Source organism: Leuciscus leuciscus (genome assembly GCF_965113295.1).
Source record: "Leuciscus leuciscus genome assembly, chromosome: 4".
NCBI lineage: Eukaryota > Metazoa > Chordata > Actinopteri > Cypriniformes > Leuciscidae > Leuciscus > Leuciscus leuciscus.
Genome location: NC_138728.1, coordinates 3,075,451 through 3,094,071, shown reverse-complemented (window position 1 = coordinate 3,094,071; position 18,621 = coordinate 3,075,451). Strand labels below are relative to the sequence as shown.

The 18,621-nt window shown below is 39.3% G+C and overlaps 1 protein-coding gene across 4 annotated transcripts in view; it reads left to right on the top strand.

Moving 5' to 3' along the window:
* Nucleotides 1-18,621, top strand: part of LOC309496668 (protein bicaudal D homolog 1) — a 37,861-nt gene that overhangs the window by 16,612 nt on the left and 2,628 nt on the right. For 3 of the 4 annotated variants that reach the window (XM_082166759.1, XM_082166757.1, XM_082166758.1), the window contains exons 4-8: nucleotides 1,237-1,710; nucleotides 4,480-5,592; nucleotides 8,419-8,570; nucleotides 12,411-12,621; nucleotides 18,560-18,621. The exon at nucleotides 18,560-18,621 is cut by the window's right edge and continues 15 nt beyond it. In XM_082166759.1, coding sequence (XP_082022885.1) covers nucleotides 1,237-1,710; nucleotides 4,480-5,592; nucleotides 8,419-8,570; nucleotides 12,411-12,621; nucleotides 18,560-18,610 — 2,001 coding nt within the window. In that variant the 3' untranslated portion in view covers nucleotides 18,611-18,621. Of the gene's footprint in view, nucleotides 1-1,236; nucleotides 1,711-4,479; nucleotides 5,593-8,418; nucleotides 8,571-12,410; nucleotides 14,146-18,559 lie in introns of those variants that run through there. The other variant, XM_082166756.1, reaches the window with a different exon arrangement.

Here is an 18,621-nt window from a genome sequence, read left to right as displayed (position 1 = left end):
AACGATATGCACAATGTGCATTCAGTCGAAAGACTCAATGTTACTATTTTTGTTACTCTAACCACTTTATTTTCCCCATCCATCTGAAATACATTAATACATACAGTCAAACCAAAATTTATTCAGACACCTTGCTATCCTATCTATAGTGTCCTGCATCCACTAGTAAAAAATATTTAAAAAAATTATATATGGTGTCTGAATCATTTTTGGTTTGACTATATTAATATAATAAAGCCAAAACCTTCATGCATCATGATTAGGGATGTCCCGATACCACTTTTTCACTTCCGATACCGAAGCTTTGGCTATTTGCCGATACCGATATCAATCCGATATATTTATTTTATTCTTGAACTAATACTACTAATAATAATCAAATATATGGAAGCACTTTGCTCAATTAGCCACCTAAAAACATCTCACTCAAATGGAGGATAAATACTTCTCCAGTATATAGTCCACAACAACAGCTGATTATGAAAGACTGCCACCCTTTATTCAAACACTACAAAAAATTTAATAAAATGAATAAATAAAAATACAGGTACTCTCTCTCTCTCTCTCTCTCTCTCTCTCTCACACACACACACATTTATTTTATGTCATTAAAGTCTTTAAATGTTCGCCGGTTCCCGCCTCCTTCTTCCCATAACAACGAACTGTGGGGAGGAGAAGAAGGAGGCGGGAACCGGGCGAACATTTAAAGACTTTAATGACATCAAATAAATCAACAACAAAAGGAAAGTAAAGACAGCAGCCCCTCACGGACGACTGCTGTCACACAATAAAACATAAAAACCACAACATAACTCCAGGCCTGTCCTCTCTCGCTCTTCACTGCTGCGCTCCTCCTTTATGCTTCCGCTCCTCCGTGAGAGATACGAGACCGGTGCGTCGCGCAGGAGTCACTCATCAGTAATCACTCCACCGGCCTCGTGCCGCTCTCTCTCGGCCCTCGCTCGGCCTCGTCCTGCTCGCCACACTAATATTCAAGCATTTAGGCGATGGTTTAAGCTAGATTTCCCCATGGTTTGTGTCGGATAGGTATCGGATCATATTTTTTTTCTCCCCTCCAATCTCCGATCTAGTGTTCTGGGCCAGTATCGGCACGATACCGATGACGTGGATCGGATCGGGACATCCCTAATCATGATTGTTTGTGGCAGATTATGTAGGAACAGTCTCATCATATATCTCCAGAATCAATGCAAATGGTTATTCTTCATCTTTCAGGTGGAGTATGAAGGCCTGAAGCATGAAATCAAAGTTCTGGAGGAGGAGACAGCCCTGCTTAACAGCCAATTAGAAGACGCCCTGCGCCTGAAGGACATCTCTGAGAGCCAATTGGAGGAGGCTTTGGATGCTCTGAAAAGTGAGCGAGAGCAGAAGAACATTTTGCGTAAGGAATTAGCACAACATCTAACCGTGTGCGACGGGGCTTTCAGCTCAGGCTGCGCTCATCTGATCGCCTTTAGCTCGGCGCCACCTAGTGGCAGCGCGACCCCGACAGCCGCCACATCGCCCAGCAGTGAAGACGGTGGAAAGTGCAACGGGCTTCTGCTCCAGGGCGCTGCGGGATCGGTGCTGAACCGACTGAACGGAGATTTCAGGTCTTCGGGTTTGAGGAAGAGTGAAATTTTGACCCCTGACCTCTTCAGTGAGCTCAATGGCCCGGAGATCCTGAAACTCAGACAGCAGATTCAGCAGGTCAGTGTGAAGGGGCGGGGCATGTGCACATAACATTACACTATAAACATTTCTGTTAGCATATATTCATACATTTTTATATAGCAAAGCTTTATGTTGCCAATTTACCTCTTTAATATTTATTTTATATACACAACCTGTCAAAAAGTTTTGGATCGGTACGATTTTTAAGGTTTTTAAAGAAGTCTCTTATATGTTCACCAAGTCTGCATTTATTTGATAAAAATACAGTAAAAATGGTGAAATATTATGAAAATTTAAAGCAACTGTTTTCTGCATCATTACTCCAGTCTTCAGTGTCACATGATCCTTCACAAATCATTCTAATATGATGATTTGATGCTCAAAAAACATTCATTATGATTATCAATGTTGAATTTTTTTTTTTTTTTAGGATTCTTTGATGAATAGAAAGTTATAAAGAACAGCATTTATTTGAAATAGAATCTTTTGTAACATTATAAATGTCTTTAATGTAACTTTAGTTAACTAAAGTATTGATTTCTTTTATCAAGTTTTTATCTGCATCAAATCATCATATTAGAGTGATTTCTGAAGGATCATGTGACACTGAAGACTGGAGTAATGATGCTGAAAATGATCACTGGAATAAATTACACTTTACTATACACTCACATAGAAAAAAAGCTGTTTTAAATTGTAATAATATTTCACAATATTATTTTTTTGTTGTATTTTTAATCAAACAAATGCAGCCTTGGTGAGCAGAAGAGACTTCTTTTAAAAACATTAAAAATCTCACCAATCCAAAACTTTTGACTGGTAGTTTATGTCTGATTAGGTGTTTTGAATATTTTAAAATCATGTTCCTAAATAGTGAGAAACGAGTGCTGCATTGGTCTAGGCGTTGTTCTGTTTACAAAGGGATGCTGCAGTGTCTGGGATGAAATATGAGACCCCCATTCGCACTAATGGGCCATGCTACTGGCTTATTTATATCCTTCCCATCACAAGAGTCACTGTTCTTATAGTGCAAGTTCATTTGAGTCATAAGAACTTTGCATCCATGTTAAACACTGGCTATGTATTAAACGTGGACTTAAATTCAATGTGACAAATGGACATAGGGAACACTTTCTAGTGTAAATATCATTATTCCAGTAGATAATAGCAAATCAAAGTCAAAAAGGAAATCACTTTAATATCACCGTTGTTTCTTGAGATTAAACGGAAATTGCTTTTCAAATGTTTTTTTTTCCTGAGACAAAAACCCCAGTAATCTCGTTCTTGTCTCCTTTAGAGTTTCAGAAGAGCTCTCAATATGTGCTCAGATATTCTCATTCAAAAGCATTTTTTTCCAAGATCAAACTACTCAAGTCCTGCTGGGACTAGTTTGTATTTACTAGTCGGGAAGTTGTGTGTTCAAATCACTAAAGTCAGAGCAAGATGCATAATATTATTCTACAAAAAATACAGTTTTTTTTAACTCTAATTCTAAAGAATTATGAATAAATAATGTGCATCTGATGTGGTTTTGTGCTTTTATTCAATTTATGAAGGTGCTGCCAAGTGCCAACTGAATTGTTATATATTCTATCGTAATTGTATAATACTATCATATTTTATACATGCAACTTGGCTAGTTTTACATTTCAACAAATTAACCATTAACTACTGAAGCTGCATCCACTGTGTCCGCTATTATTCCTCAACTCTGAGTCTCAAAGAAAATCCCAAGTGATAATTACGACATTGTGGCGCTGTTTAACTCGTAAATACGATCTTTCTATCATGACTTCAATGCACCATATTATTGAATGCATTGAAAAATGAGCACTAAAAGGTTACCTTAAAATGAAACAAGAATTTTGAAACTTTTTTTTATCCAATGTTCAGATTTCCGTTCTGGAAATGCATGCAATTAAGTGCATATTTAAAAAGTTAATGCCTCGTTTCCATATTTAACCATAAAATTTCATAAAACTTGTAATACAAAACAGTTGTCTTAAAGTACTTTGATTAATCAGCTGTGGAAAGCATGGTGATATCTATCATTTTTTTCAGCTAAATCAGCCGCTGGTGAGTTGAATCAGGTGTGTCAGATAAGAGAGACATCCAAAATGTACAGTGGTCCCCAGGACAGGTTTGAGAAGCACTGATTTAGACCACAGGGGCCGGTTTCACAAAGATAGACTTTGACTATGGCTTAGATATAGTAGATAGTCATCAGATAGACATCTAAATCAGACCGTTGCACAAAGCCCTTAAGACTCTGACTATCTAAAGTAGGACTACACTGCAATGCATTCTGGGTAAATTAAGACACTTAAAAATAAAAAATAAAAAAACATGGTGAATCGAGGAAGCGCATTCAACCGCTCAGTGCAGTTTACCCCAGCGGAAAATATGTGTTTGTTGGAGGAGTATAACAGTTACAAGGACATTTTACTTGGGAAATTTAGCGGAGAATGTAGTAACAAGAAGACATGTTTAAATTATGAGCCATTTTCCCCTTTTCTTTTGGCGGTTTGTAATGTAACTGATTGTTACTGCTGGTTGCCAAGGTAACATAGAGTCTTAGACCTAAGTTAGCCTGGGGTGTCTAATTTTTTTGGTCTAAATTAAGTCAGTCTTTATTTTTGTGAAACGGTCTAACTTGCATTAGCCTAGTCTATGAGCACATTTTAGACTTGTCTAAGACTATAGACCGGTCTAAAATAGCTTTGTGAAACCGGCCCCAGGACTAACCAGTTTAAACCAGTCTGACCAGTGGGTAAATTCAATAGTTGGCTTGTTTCTGTGCCGCAGGTGGAACGGGAAAAAGCATCTTTGCTCATCAGCTTGCAAGAATCACAGGCTTTGCTCCGCCACACGCAGGCGGCGCTAACAGAGCAGCACGAGAGGGCCAGTCGCTTGGGCGAGCGCTTTCGAAAATTTCGCCGCCGCAAGGAAAACAATGAGGAAAAGGAGGACGAAGAAGAAGAGACAACGTGCGTCTCTGGTGGCCAGGAGGGGCCGAGTCTCGAGTTGCTGCAGTGTAAGTACAGGGTGGCCGTGACAGAGGTGGTCGGACTGAAGGCGGAGCTTAAAGAGGTGAAGGATAGATATAATGAGTGCGTGGAGGCGGGAGCGCGGGCCGAGGAACAGGGGAAGGTGCAGCTTCAGGCGCTCGAGATGCAAGTGGTGAAGCTTGAGCGCAGTTGCAGGGAAGGCCGGGAGAAGTCGGTGAATCTGGAACGCGAGCTGCAGGCAGCCAATAACACGGCGTTAGAGACGCACGGGATTCTGGGAACCGCCCAAGATGAGCTAGCGACATTCAGCGAGGAGTTGGCGCAACTTTACCACCACGTCTGCCTGTGCAACAACGAGACACCCAACCGCGTTACGCTGGACTACTACCGGCAGGGCAGGACCCCGACGCGCATTTCCACCGCTGGCCTCAAGGGGCAGGACGACCACCGGGTGCTTTTGACCCCGCGACTCGCACGCCGCTTAGCGGCAATTAATGCTGCAACATCCGCTGAGTCGCGTAGCCCGTCTGACTCGCCATCCAAAGAACCTCTCACTGCTGAGCAGAGCCCGGTCCGCACGCCATTGGGTTCGCCCGTCGTTAGTGCCTCTTCCTCGTCATCATCGTCATCCCCAGCGCCCGAGTCGTCCACGGTATCCGATCTCCGCCGCGAACCAACTAACATCCACCATCTCAACGCTATCATCCGCGATCAGATCAAGCACTTGCAGAAGGCGGTGGATCGCTCGCTCATGCTGTCCCGCCAGAGAGCGGCCGCTAGTGAACTCGCCCCGCTAATGGATAAGGACAAAGAGGCTTGCATGGAGGAGATTCTCAAACTCAAGTCCCTCCTGAGCACAAAGAGGGAGCAGATCGCAACCTTGCGTCTTGTGCTGAAAGCCAACAAACAGGTAGGCTAATGAGCTCTATTTATTACCCTGCACCCTATTGATTGCCATGAGGCCTGAGAGTATTGAACCATGGGAGTCCTTACATTGACTGAGATTTGCTTTGTAGCTTCCATGTTTCTTATTAAAACTGCTACATTTCTGCATGGGTCTCTGTCTTTCGGCTGCAGTAGTCTTGCTTATCAAGATTTGTAACTTTGGCATAAAATCTGGTCCACTTTGCAGCTTATTCTAGCCAACTTACTTCTCATAAATGTTGCTGTGTAGCTCAACTGTTACGTTCCCACATGGGTCGCTATCTTCCCACTTTGCAACTTGTGAAATGTTCACTTAAGCCCTATTCGGACTGGATTAGTTTAACATGGAGAGGTGGGGTAAAGTAATTATTACCCAGAGCTTCTCTGTGATTTTAGTCCTGTCTGAATGTGCATCTCAGTGATCATTACGGACAATATCAGTAAAGATTACGGCGACTTTTACCTTCAGTAAAAAGGTCTGGAAAAATGACCTCAGGTAATGCTAATCCCGTGTGAATAGACCCGCTGTAAATATGTACGTAAATATTCCGTCATTTCCTTTTTAAAAGTAGTATGGAGTAAAAGAGGCGCTTGAAAAAGCATCAGTTGCGTTCTAGTCGCTGGAACGAGTCTGTGGCAAAACTCCACAGTGTTTCACACACACCATTCAGATCCGAAAGAAGATCGAACGCACTTGTTAGAGGCACGAAACATCTTTTAGCGTTAGGTAAGTGCCTATTACCAACACAATCCAATCTGAAGTTAATTAATACATCGTTCGACCGGACATAACTGTTTTATTTATACATATAAATATAGGTTATATGTGTTTGCGCACGTGATATCAGGAAGCAACATAATACACACAGGGTGACGGCGATGTGTAAATCGAGTTACTCTCCCACTTCTGCAAGTTTTACTGAGATTTCTTATCCCGTGCGAATTGGCCATTAATATTACAGACGTCCTGTGGTAAAAATCTACCCTTGTAAAGCTAATCCTGTCCAAATAGTGCTTTAGACAGGAATAGACCATCTGACTCGATTGTCAAATGATTTAACAATCAGAGTTTGTTTTAAGGGCGTTTCTTTTTTTTAACGCGTTGTGCGTTTTTACACTTTTTAAGTGGTCTTGGGCTGATAAAACACCCCAAATGCTCTAAAAGGACCCAGAAATGAACTGAACTCAACCACCTCACCTTTTATGGTTTGATTCATTCCCACTTACACAAGTGCCTCAAACCAAACTGAATACCTTTCAAAAATTGTATGCCGCTAAATCTGGCAAACGTCGGCAAATCTAGCGATTGGTTCTTTCTCAAAAGCTCCGATACGTCGTAAACATGACGTTTCAGGTGGACTGGTGCGCCCCGACTGAGCCGCTTGATTAATAGCTAGTAAAATGAAATGTTGATGAAAAGGGACTGTTCTGTCCGACACATCATTTCTTTCTCCTTGTTGGCCTCTGTGTGATATAAAGCATGTTGCATGACCCTTCCAGGCCAAGAGATGATTAATGGACATTACGATTTATAGATCCCACACCAGAGAGAAAGTGCTGTGCTATATGGGTCAGCAAAGTGATTACCACATCCATTACTATGTGCAAAACAGGAGTTCTGAGTTACTCAAATGACAAGCGTTCACTTGAATTGAACAGTTCATGTTAAATGAAGTTCAGAAGAGTTAGATTATGAATTCAAGAAAATATTTACCCATTATTCTTAAAGTGGGCTTTCTAAATCAAAGCAATTACTCGGTAAATATATCCCATAAATCAAAATTAACATGATTTTATATCTAGGATTTTTAAATCTTGCATCCTTGGTATTGGTCGTAATGAATAATATATGTGGGGCCCTATTTTAACGATCTGAAACGCAAGTATCAAGCGCAAAACACAAGTAACTTTGTGGGCGGGTCTCGGGCGCTGTTGCTATTATACCGGCGGGATAAATGACTCTTGCGCCCGACGCAAATCTAAAATGGGTTGGTCTGAAGTAGCATCATTATTCATAGGTGTGGTTTGGGCGTAAGGTGAAATAAACCAATCAGAGCGTCATCTCACATTCCCTTTAAGAGTAGGCGCGCTTGTTCCATGGCGGGTTGCTATTATAACGGCGGATTTGCCAGGCGCACGCCAGGAGCGGTTCACAGCCGAGGAGACCGACGTTCTCGTCAGGGCCGTAAAAAACACCCAAATAAGCTTCAGTTAAACAGGCGTATAATAATTTGGGTAAATGTGTAAGCTAGATTTATGCCTATTTTTCACATCTTCATGGACACCACAATGATTTCCCTCGTGTCGTAAAATTTTTTCTTGTAAAAATGTATGATTTGCAAAAATGAAAACTGCTGCTTCTGTGTAGATGAGAGAAGCAAAGTGTATGTGCATTGTGCACACGCTACATTGATTATGGCCAAGCATGCGCCCTTAAAATAGCATATGAATAACATGCGCCACTGACTTTAGACTAGGTTTTTCCTGGTCAGTGGCGGAATTGTTTTCTGAAACTGCAAAATAGCACCAGGGAACGTTTGCGCCGAAACACGCCTCCTCTTTTCGCTGAACCGCCCCCGGGAGCGCAAGTTCATTCCCAAGTTTACCGGCATGCGTCTGTGGAGGGAAAAGTCCGCTGTGCGTCGGGTGCAAACTAGGAATGATACATGCGTCGGTGTACAAAGTCTATTTCGCTGGGTGCAAGATAGGGCCTGTGGTCTATATTAAATCAGTAGTGGTTTATTAACTTATTGTTGGCAGAACCAGTTTTTCAGACTCAATGTTGGTTGTAATGCTCACGTGTGTTTCACAGACGGCTGAGGGGGCCCTGGCCAACCTGAAGAGTAAATACGAGAACGAGAAGACCATGGTGACAGAGACCATGATGAAGCTGAGGAACGAGCTGAAGGCGCTGAAAGAAGATGCAGCCACCTTCTCTTCCCTCAGAGCCATGTTCGCCACACGGTGAGAAAACACACCATAACACTATAACCAAACTGACTATAATCAGAGCCCGTCTACGGAGAGCCTGGCCACTCCCTATTAAGTCCTATTGTACCGAATTTTGGTTGTAGTTCCACCAGAGTTCCACTGGGGGCGATCGCCCATGAGTGCAAAATGAATGGGAGTCTATGGGGCTAGACGGCTAAATTTGTCTCTTTCACCCGATTGCCGTTGAGAAATCTCAGATTTGATTGTAGGTTTTGCAAGTTATACTGTAGGTCGAAAGTTGAATGAACAAGTACTTATGTCCTTTCGATTTCTTACAGGTTGAGTTGTTGTTGCCCATAACACGCTAGCATTCTGCTAATGAATGCTGATTGGTCAGTGAAGGACTGATTACGACCAGAGATACCGCTTGATGGCATCGTGGCATACGAAGCGGGACCAGAAACAAACAAAACAAAAACTCTTCTAGCACGTGTGTTTACCTGTGTCAGCTGTGTTGTGTGTTTACCTGTGTCAGCTGTGTTGTCGATGCCTCGAGAGAAAAGAAAGTGCAGAGCGCGAAAGCACCAACGCGACTGAAGGATTGTCGTAAAGCAGTATCTCTGGTCGTACGATGTGTATGACGTCATTGACATTTTAAAAGACTTTTTAAAGCAAATAAGTGACTCTAAAAAATCTAACACTCAGCAATGTGTAATTTCTTTGCATCTCCTTTCGAATACAACATGCAAATTACTAGACAAAAAATTATATCCTGAGAAAAGTGGATTTTGAGGGGTATAGCGCCATAGACCTCCATTCATTCTGCACTCGTCCTGTGAGCGCCCTCATGTGGAACCAGAGTGGAACTGCAACCAGTTCAGAAGCCGGAAGTTTACTGAGAGTGGAACGTCTCCCTTATTAGACATTCTCTGCTATAATGAAGCGGTGAGAAGAAATATTATAATAAGAAGTATAATAATGTATAACAAAATTCGCTTTTATATAGAGGGTGTGCGTGTGACGTCACCGTCGACTGGAGTGACTGCGGTTGCACACACTGAGTGGCAAAAAGACTGAGCATTGTGAATGCCGCGAAAAACACACAAAACACACGCTTTGAGATTGACTGTACAACTAGATTTTACAAGAAACCTGAGGTATATGTTTACAGACTGCCGAAAGCTACAGAACTGGGAAGCAAATGGATCGCTGTGATTCATAGAAACAACTGGACCCCAAGCAGCAAAAGGTGGATTTGCAGTTATCATTTTGTGTTAATATGCCGAATTTCGGGGTAAAATCACACCCTATATATTGTTTTGTTATATATTGTATTGACAACTCATCAAATTAAATATTTACCATCGTATACTCTGCATAATTAGAATGTTTTTAGATGACAAAAAAACTATACAAGTTTTAGGGCTGGACGATATGATATATAGTACAGGCCTAAAGTTTGGACACATTACTATTTTTAATGTTTTTGAAAGAAGTTTCTTCTGCTCATCAAGCCTGCATTTATTTGATCAAAAATAGAGAAAAAAAAGGTAATATTGTGATATATTATTACAATTTAAAATAATTGGTTTTCAATTTATTATACTTTACTATATCATTTATTTCTGTGATGCAAAGCTGAATTTTCAGGATCATTACTCCAGTCTATCACATGATCCTTTAGCAATCATTCTAATATGATGATTCATTATTAAAGTTGGAAACAGTTTTGCTGCCTAATATTTTTTCATAACCTGTGATACTTTTTTAGGATACTTTGATGAATAAAAATTAAAAAAAAAATTTAAATTTTTTTAAAAAAGAGAAGCAATTGTTTTAAAAATAGAAATATTTTGTAACAACAATATACACGACTGGTCAGTAATTTGGGGTCAGTAATTTTTTTTCTTTCTTTTTTTGAAATAAATCAATACTTTTATTCAGCAAGTATATGTTACATTTATAAAAAGTGATAGTAAAGAAGATTTATATTATTAGAAAATATTTTTTTATTTTGAATAAATGCAGTTATTGTTAACCTTTTATTCATCAAATATATTAGGCAGCAGAACTGTGTCCAACACTCATAATAAATCAGAATATTAGAATGATTTCTAAAGGATCATGTGATAGACTGGAGTAATGATGCTGAAAATTCAGCTTTGCATCACAGAAATAAATGATAATTTAAAGTATAATAAATTGAAAACCAATTATTTTAAATTGTAATAATATATCACAATATTACATTTTTTTTTTCTGTATTTTTGATCAAATAAATGCAGGCTTGATGAGCAGAAGAAACTTCTTTCAAAAACATTAAAAACAGTAATGTGTCCAAACTTTTGGCCTGTACTGTATATAACATTGATATGAATGATCACATGGATTTAGACCTTTATATAAAGCGTTCACAGGCAAATTTGCTTTATGTATTTCCCCGGTGTTGAAATCAGGCTCAAATAAATGTCAGGAAACACGATTCCTGGCTGCATGTCAATATCCATGATCACTGGATCTTTGGTAAGTTGTAATGAACACTATATCGAGTCCAACCTTTAGTTTAAACGGATAATCGTTTGTTTTACTCGTGTTTTTGCAGTTTCTCCTATTAAATCCAGTCAGGCAGCAGCTCTTCTGCCACTCAGTCCGGCTGAGGGAGTGTGTTCCCGCGGGACAGTGACGTCAATGCCTTCCCTCTATTGTTTTTGTACATATTTATGTGTCCGCAGTGTGTACACAACCACCTTATTGTGGTAAAAACCCATTCTGTACACAGTCCGTCATGTTTATCTCCTCGCCAGAGCGTTTAACAGCAGCATTCAAGTAAGAAATGTATTCTTATTAAAGCCACTAAAGTTACTCAGTCAAGAGCAGTGAGTGATTTTCTGTTTTTCTGTTGTTGTTGGATTTATATTGACAGCAGGAGGTACTGTATATTACACTGCTTAATACACAGATCTAATATACACATGCGCTTTCTGTCCCTGCTGCTTACGTTCACAGACATTAATGACAGATATAACTGTGTTTTGACATCATTTTGTGTGTATTTTACAGTTTAAGGACAATTTAGACAGTTTAAGCGCAAAGAGTACTTAGTCTAGACTCTAGTGTCCGAGGCATGAGCTGTACAGGCTCCGCCCCATTCTGGAAAAGGGGGCGGGGAGCAGCAGCTCATTTGCATTTAAAGATACATACGTTAAAACTGCATGTTTTTGCTTCAACTCAAAAATGGCCATTTACAACATGGTATAATTAATGATCTGTGGAGTATTTTGAGCTGAAACTTCACAGACACATTTCTGGGGACACCTGAGACTTATATTACATCTTGTAAAAAGGGACATAATAGGTCCTTTTTAGGTTTAACATATACATTTTAAATAATAATTTGCAGAGCATTTCGGTTAGGATGAAAACAGTAATATTTGCAGTAAATACAGCCTATAAAGATAGAAAACGCAGTGATAAACAGCAGAAGCTAAATATTTCACTACAAAAGGACATATGTAGAGACTAAGTCACGAACTCAACCGAATAATTTGTTCGCAACCAGTTCATTTAAATCAGGGGTGCCCAATCCTGCTCCTGCCGATCGACTGTCCTGCACAGTTCATCTCCAACCCTAATCAAACACACCTGAAGCAACCAATTAACGTCTTCAGGATCGCTTTAAAATTAAAGGCAGGCGTGTTTGATTAGGGTTGGAGATGAACTGTGCAGGACAGTCGATCGGCAGGAGCAGGATTGGGCACCCCTGATTTAAATGAACCATCCGAACAAACCAATTCACCGAAATACTTTACAATACTACACTACTAATATTTAACACGCAAGCCAATCACGATTTCCTCCTTTCTCTCTGACCAGGTGTGATGAGTATGTGTCTCAGCTGGACGAGATGCAGAGACAACTCGCGGCGGCGGAGGACGAGAAAAAGACGTTAAACTCTCTCCTCCGCATGGCCATCCAGCAAAAACTGGCCCTCACGCAGAAACTGGAAGACCTGGAGTTCGACCAAGAGCAGACGCACCGGCCCCGCATGGGAAAAACCACCCGGCTGAGGACCAGCACGCCTAAAGTAAGTGGAACGCCAGTCCCGCCCCTTCCCGACACCCCTTTGACAATTACCGAAATCCTTACGGCAGCAGCCGCCATCACGTCGCCCACGACACCCAACTTTACACCCGCCCCAAACAGCCCACCCTCGCTGGAGGCCCCGTCCTCACCCGCATCGTCCTCGTCCTCCTGGACACCGTCAACCGCGCCGTATCGCCACTGGACCACGGGCGTCCGGGCGTACGTTGTCGACCCGCACTCTTACACACAACTCCCAACTCACAGCTCAATCCTGGCCCGTCGATATGCAAGCGAATCGCACTATTCCCCAGGCTCCGCCCCTTCCTCGCCCTACCGATCCCCCCTTTTGGCAAGTCGCCGCTCAATGTGGAGCTCGTCCCAATCTCGCCCCCTTTCCAGCCACTTCCAGCGCTCAACGTCTCGCTACACGCCCCCCTCGTCCACCTACACCCCTATGTTTCCCAGAAACTACGGTTCCCAGCATCCCCGCTACTGACCGGGTGCCGCAGAGAGGAGGACACACTGGTTTCTGTTTTGAATGTTTGGCTTTTTTTACTCAGGGATTTAAATGGAGCACAAGTGGCCCGGCCTTCTTCAAAAAGAGACTGTTGATCAGTTCTCAGGACGCTGTGTTCTGTCCCAGTCTGATAACACGTGGACCGTTCGAGTACACGTCCCAGAGACAGATCCTACAGGACGTTACATTGACAGAATCGGCTTTTTGTTTGGGGTTGTTGGCGTGTATCAGGGTGAATGTGTGTAATCGTCACGGTTTTTGAACACTGAAAACCTGTGTGTCATTGTTTGTTCGTACAAGAGAGTCAATTAAGCAACAAGATTTTTATATGAAATGCCAATTTCAGTATCATTTGAGTTTCGGTCGTGTATAATCTGAGAAAGCTGGCTATGTTCGGAATGGAACACTAGTGTACTGCAGTATATGATGTGCAATGCCTACTGTTTTAAAAAAAATAGTATGCATGTGCATTTCAGCAAACCTGCCACTACATCATCAGTTATGCTCACTAAGTTGATCATTTAGTTATTATCTTTAAATTATCAAATTAAAATGATGAGTTTGCATTTATTTTACGTCTTAACTTTCAAATTCTGGCTATGTTCTAAATGGAACACTACTGTACTCTATTCACTCTATAGACCTTATGTAGCTCCGCCCCTTATATAGCCCCGCCCCTTATGTAGCTCCGCCCCTTTTCAGCGCTGCGCTCGTTGTCTTTTTACTTCCGGTCTGTATTTTCACAGCGATCTTGCGTGTTTATGAATGAACGGCTCGTTTTAAAATCTTCCCGGTCGACTGACATTTGTTGAGACATCGGCTTTAAACATTACAGTCCTCATGATAACTTTCGTTAACTTAAACATTTAGTAAATCCACTTCAAAAGCGAATTACTCCTGGACAGCAGCGCCATAGAAATATACAGAGCGACTGCAAAAACGGAAGTTCAAAGACAATATTCTAAAGATGGCGGCGCCCTCGTTTCTCTGGCGCATAAGGTCTATACTACATACAGTACAGGCCAAAAGTTTGGACACATTACTATTTTTAATGTTTTTGAAAGAAGTTTCTTCTGCTCATCAAGCCTGCATTTATTTGATAAAAAATACAGAAAAAAAAAGTAATATTGTGATATATTATTACAATTGAAAAGAATTGGTTTTCAGTTTATTATACTTTAAAGTATCATTTATTTCTGTGATGCAAAGCTGAATTTTCAGGATCATTACTCCAGTCTATCACATGATCCTTTAGAAATCATTCTAATATTCTGATTTATTATGAGTGTTGGACACAGTTCTGCTGCCTAATATATTTGATGAATAAAAGGTTAAAAAGAACTGCATTTATTCAAAATAAAAAAATATTTTCTAATAATATCAATCTTCTCTACTATCACTTTTTATCAATTTAACACATCCTTGCTGAATAAAAGTATTGATTTTAGAAAGAAAATCAAAATCAATTGATTTTAGAAAGAAAAAAAATGACTGACCCCAAATGACTGACCAGTAGTGTAGAAAAGATTTCTATTTTTTACAAATTTGCTTCTTTTTTTTATTTTTATTTTAATTTTTTTACTTTTTATTCATCAAAGTATCCTAAAAAAGTATCACAGGTTATGAAAAAATATTAAGCAGCAGAACTGTTTCCAACTTTGATAATGAATCATCATATTAGAATGATTTCTAAAGGATCATGTGATAGACTGGAGTAATGATCCTGAAAATTCAGCTTTGCATCACAGAAATAAATGATAATTTAAAGTATAATAAATTGAAAACCAATTATTTTAAATTGTAATAATATATCACAATATTAAATTTTTTCCTGTATTTTTGATCAAATAAATGCAGGCTTGATGAGCAGAAGAAACTTCTTTCAAAAACATTAAAAATAGTAATGTGTCCAAACTTTTGGCCTGTAATGTACAACCATTTGAATTATTTCCTGTCTCTATATTCAAAATGGTGGAATGTTACATTGAAAAAAAAAAGTGTTGTTATGCTAAAACTAAATTGCATTTTTTAATTCAAGTTTGTGTTAAAATACTTCATTTTTGACAGTCGCGGAGATTGTTAAAAATCACAGTTCATGGAAGGTCAAGTCGGGGTGCAGTGCATTGTGGGATACAGTGTTTCTGTAGCTCATCTGGGTGTTTTATGTTAGTTACACACTGTACACTGCAGCATGCTATTCCAAACATAGCCATAGTTCGTGTTGTCACAGTGCCATCCAGTGGATGAACAGTATAAAATTGGCCCAGCCCAATGTAATGGTGAATGTGCAAAAACTGTTGAGTCACATTTATACAAATAAAAAGACACCATTTTAATTTACAGTGAGCCTGGGTCAGATGTGAAGTTGCTTCAGATAATGTGCTCACAGAAATGCGATAGTGACACTGCATTGAATGTATGTTAAGTGATGTTGTTAAATTCTCAGGGAATATCATGCATCGTCAGCTGTGTAAAGGTGGCATTAACATCATACCATTTATTTACAACACATATGATCTACAGCAGAATAGATGCAGTGCTCATGTCCCGTCAGTGTTCTTCCGTCTCTCGTCATTTTTATTCGTTTTAAACACTCTCCCTGTTGTTTTCCCCCCCCGTACACATTTATATTTTGGCAAAACACCATACTCCAGAACTCAGAGCCAAATAACATGCTGCCAAATGGCGTGTCAAAAAGCACTTAGAGAGGGACATGCATGGGCCCAAACATCTGTCTTTTCTGTCCAAATATTGCTGTATTTAATGAGAGGTGCCTGTGTCCCTGCATTACACATCTCGTGTGCTCATCGTAGTCACGTGACGGGCCGCGTATCAGACCCAAACACACCTACAAAACATCACACAGCGCTCAAAGCATTTGACAGGTATCAATCCCTCAACTCGACCCTGCCATGATTTCCCTGCATGCCATTTTAACTGCTCGTTTCAGCTAAACACATTTATTCAAATTTATTTTTAATAAGTGGGTCATTCTACAATTGCTGATATTATTCCTAAAAAATTTTTTTAAAATAAAATTCTGGTTCCTATTAATATATATATATATATATATATATATATATATATATATATGTATATATATATATATATATATGTATATATTAGTCAAATCGATTAATCGCGATTAATTGCATCTAACATAAAAGTTTAATATGTAATATAAATGTGTGTGTGTGTGTGTGTGTGTATATATATATACACACAAACATATATATATATATATATATAATACATATACATACAGACTTTTATGTTAGATGCGATTAATGACTATTAATCGATTTGACTCTAGTCGATTAATTAATCGAGCACTTATATATATTAGTAAAAATATAATTCAATATATATAAGACATCTTATAGTAAAATTGTTATGACCTGATATTGAATGAGAAATATTAACTTTTTTAATTAACATTTAATTTTAACATTTAAATCATGAGTTTGATTTAAAAAAGAAAAAAAAGAAAGAAAGAAAAAAGATTAAATTAAATAATTTTAATGGAAATGTCACTGTGTTTGTAGAATGACCCAGTTCAGCATTGAATTCATGAATGCTCACACAGGCCTCAGTATTGCATGAAATTGAGTGTAAATTTTACTTTAGCTTTCTATTTGTGATTTGTCGATGGAACAGTGAGTAGTAAGTAGGGGTCGATCTTTAAAAAGCATCAGAGAGTATCTGTTCCTCTATCCGTGCTCATTTTAATGCGTGGTTTATGCTGATTTTCCTGTATTTAAGAAGTCAAATGGGTGAAATTGATTGGCATTGGTCCGGGTTCACACCGAGGGCTTTACAGTATGTAATGATCTGTGATCAGGTGGAGCAGTTTTAGGAGCGTGTCTTTCAAAATCAGGACAGAAACCTTGTGAGACCTCCTCTCTGTTGCACCCGCGCACCTGAGGCCTGAATCACACACACACACACACACACACGTATGCACATGATCACATGATCATGCCATCACCGCTGCACATCTCCAGAAATCTTGACTGAAACCTGTCAAATGCTTCCCGCTTCCCGCATCTCTTTGGTTTTCTCTCATTCATGACGTCCATCTGCGACCATCTGCACTACTGGAGTCGTAGATGAGTGTGTTTTCTACTGTGTGTTACTGTAAACTAACAGCCACTTTGTGCAAACGCAACACTTTTTGAGGGCAGACTGTTATTCATGTCACCGAATGTCCCTGTCTGCTGTCATATGCATGTGTATACGGGAAAACACTGTATATGTCTGATGTTAACTGGACTGTAATGTTGTATATTCTTCGTATATACTGTAAATAACAGGTATAAATGCATCGATTTGAGTCTGCGTTCTCATTACAGTTGTTTTTGTACTGTAAGTGTTATTGGACAAGCAACATTGTATCTTGATATTGGGAAATGCATCTAATAACTAGCTTAGATGGTAGATTCTAGCTGGTTTACGCTGGTCCAAACTGGTCCAAACTGGTTTCGGTGGATAAGTAAGAGATCTGACCATCTTGGACCAGTTATAAACCAGACATTTTAGAAATATGTTTGACATTGATGCTATTATGATGCAATAGAGAGGTAAGTAAAGGCTTGCATTTTTTGTATTACAATAATGTATTACAATAATAATCATATTTAAATGATATAAGGATAATCATCAATCAAAGCATGCATGTAACATTCTCAGGTATGCAGACAGTAACAACAAAGGAGTTTGTACAGTTGTACACTGCCGTTCATTCAAAAAACATCTCTTCTGCTCACCAAGACTGCGTTTATTTAATAAAAAAAATTAATAAAAAAAAACAGTAATATTGTTAAATATTATGACAATTTAAAATAACTTTTTTCTATTTCAATATATTTTAAAATGTAATTTATTCCTGTGATTAAAGCTGAATTCTCAGCTTCATTTCTCCAGTCTTCAGTGTCACATGATCCTTCAGAAATCCGTATAATATGATGATTTGATGCTCAAGAAACATTCATTATTATTATTAATGTTGAAAACAGTTGTGTACAATTTTTGTTTCAGGATTCTTTGATGAATAGAAAGTTCAAAAGAACAGCATTTATCTGAAATAGAATATTTTGTATTCAGCTTTGATAAATTACACTTTACTAATATTTCACACATTTTTTAATTGTAATAATATTTCACCATTTTTTTTTTTTATTTTTTTTTTTTTTATCAAATAAATGCAGCATTGTTGTGCAGAAGAGACTTATTTTAAAAACATAAAAAAACGTACAGATCCCAAACTTTTGAGCGGCAGTGTGTGTGCCAGTCCTACCCATACTGTCCTTTCACAAACATGCATATTGAAAAGCATGCTTGGATCGGGCCGGGGTTCTGCGTTCTGCGTGTGCTCCTCGTGTCCCGCTAGCAGTGGAAGGACTAATCTGTCAGTCTCTTGTAGATAGTCAGCAGTCTCCTCATGCCTCAGTGCCACCGCTCCACAAACAACTAAACACACCGGAG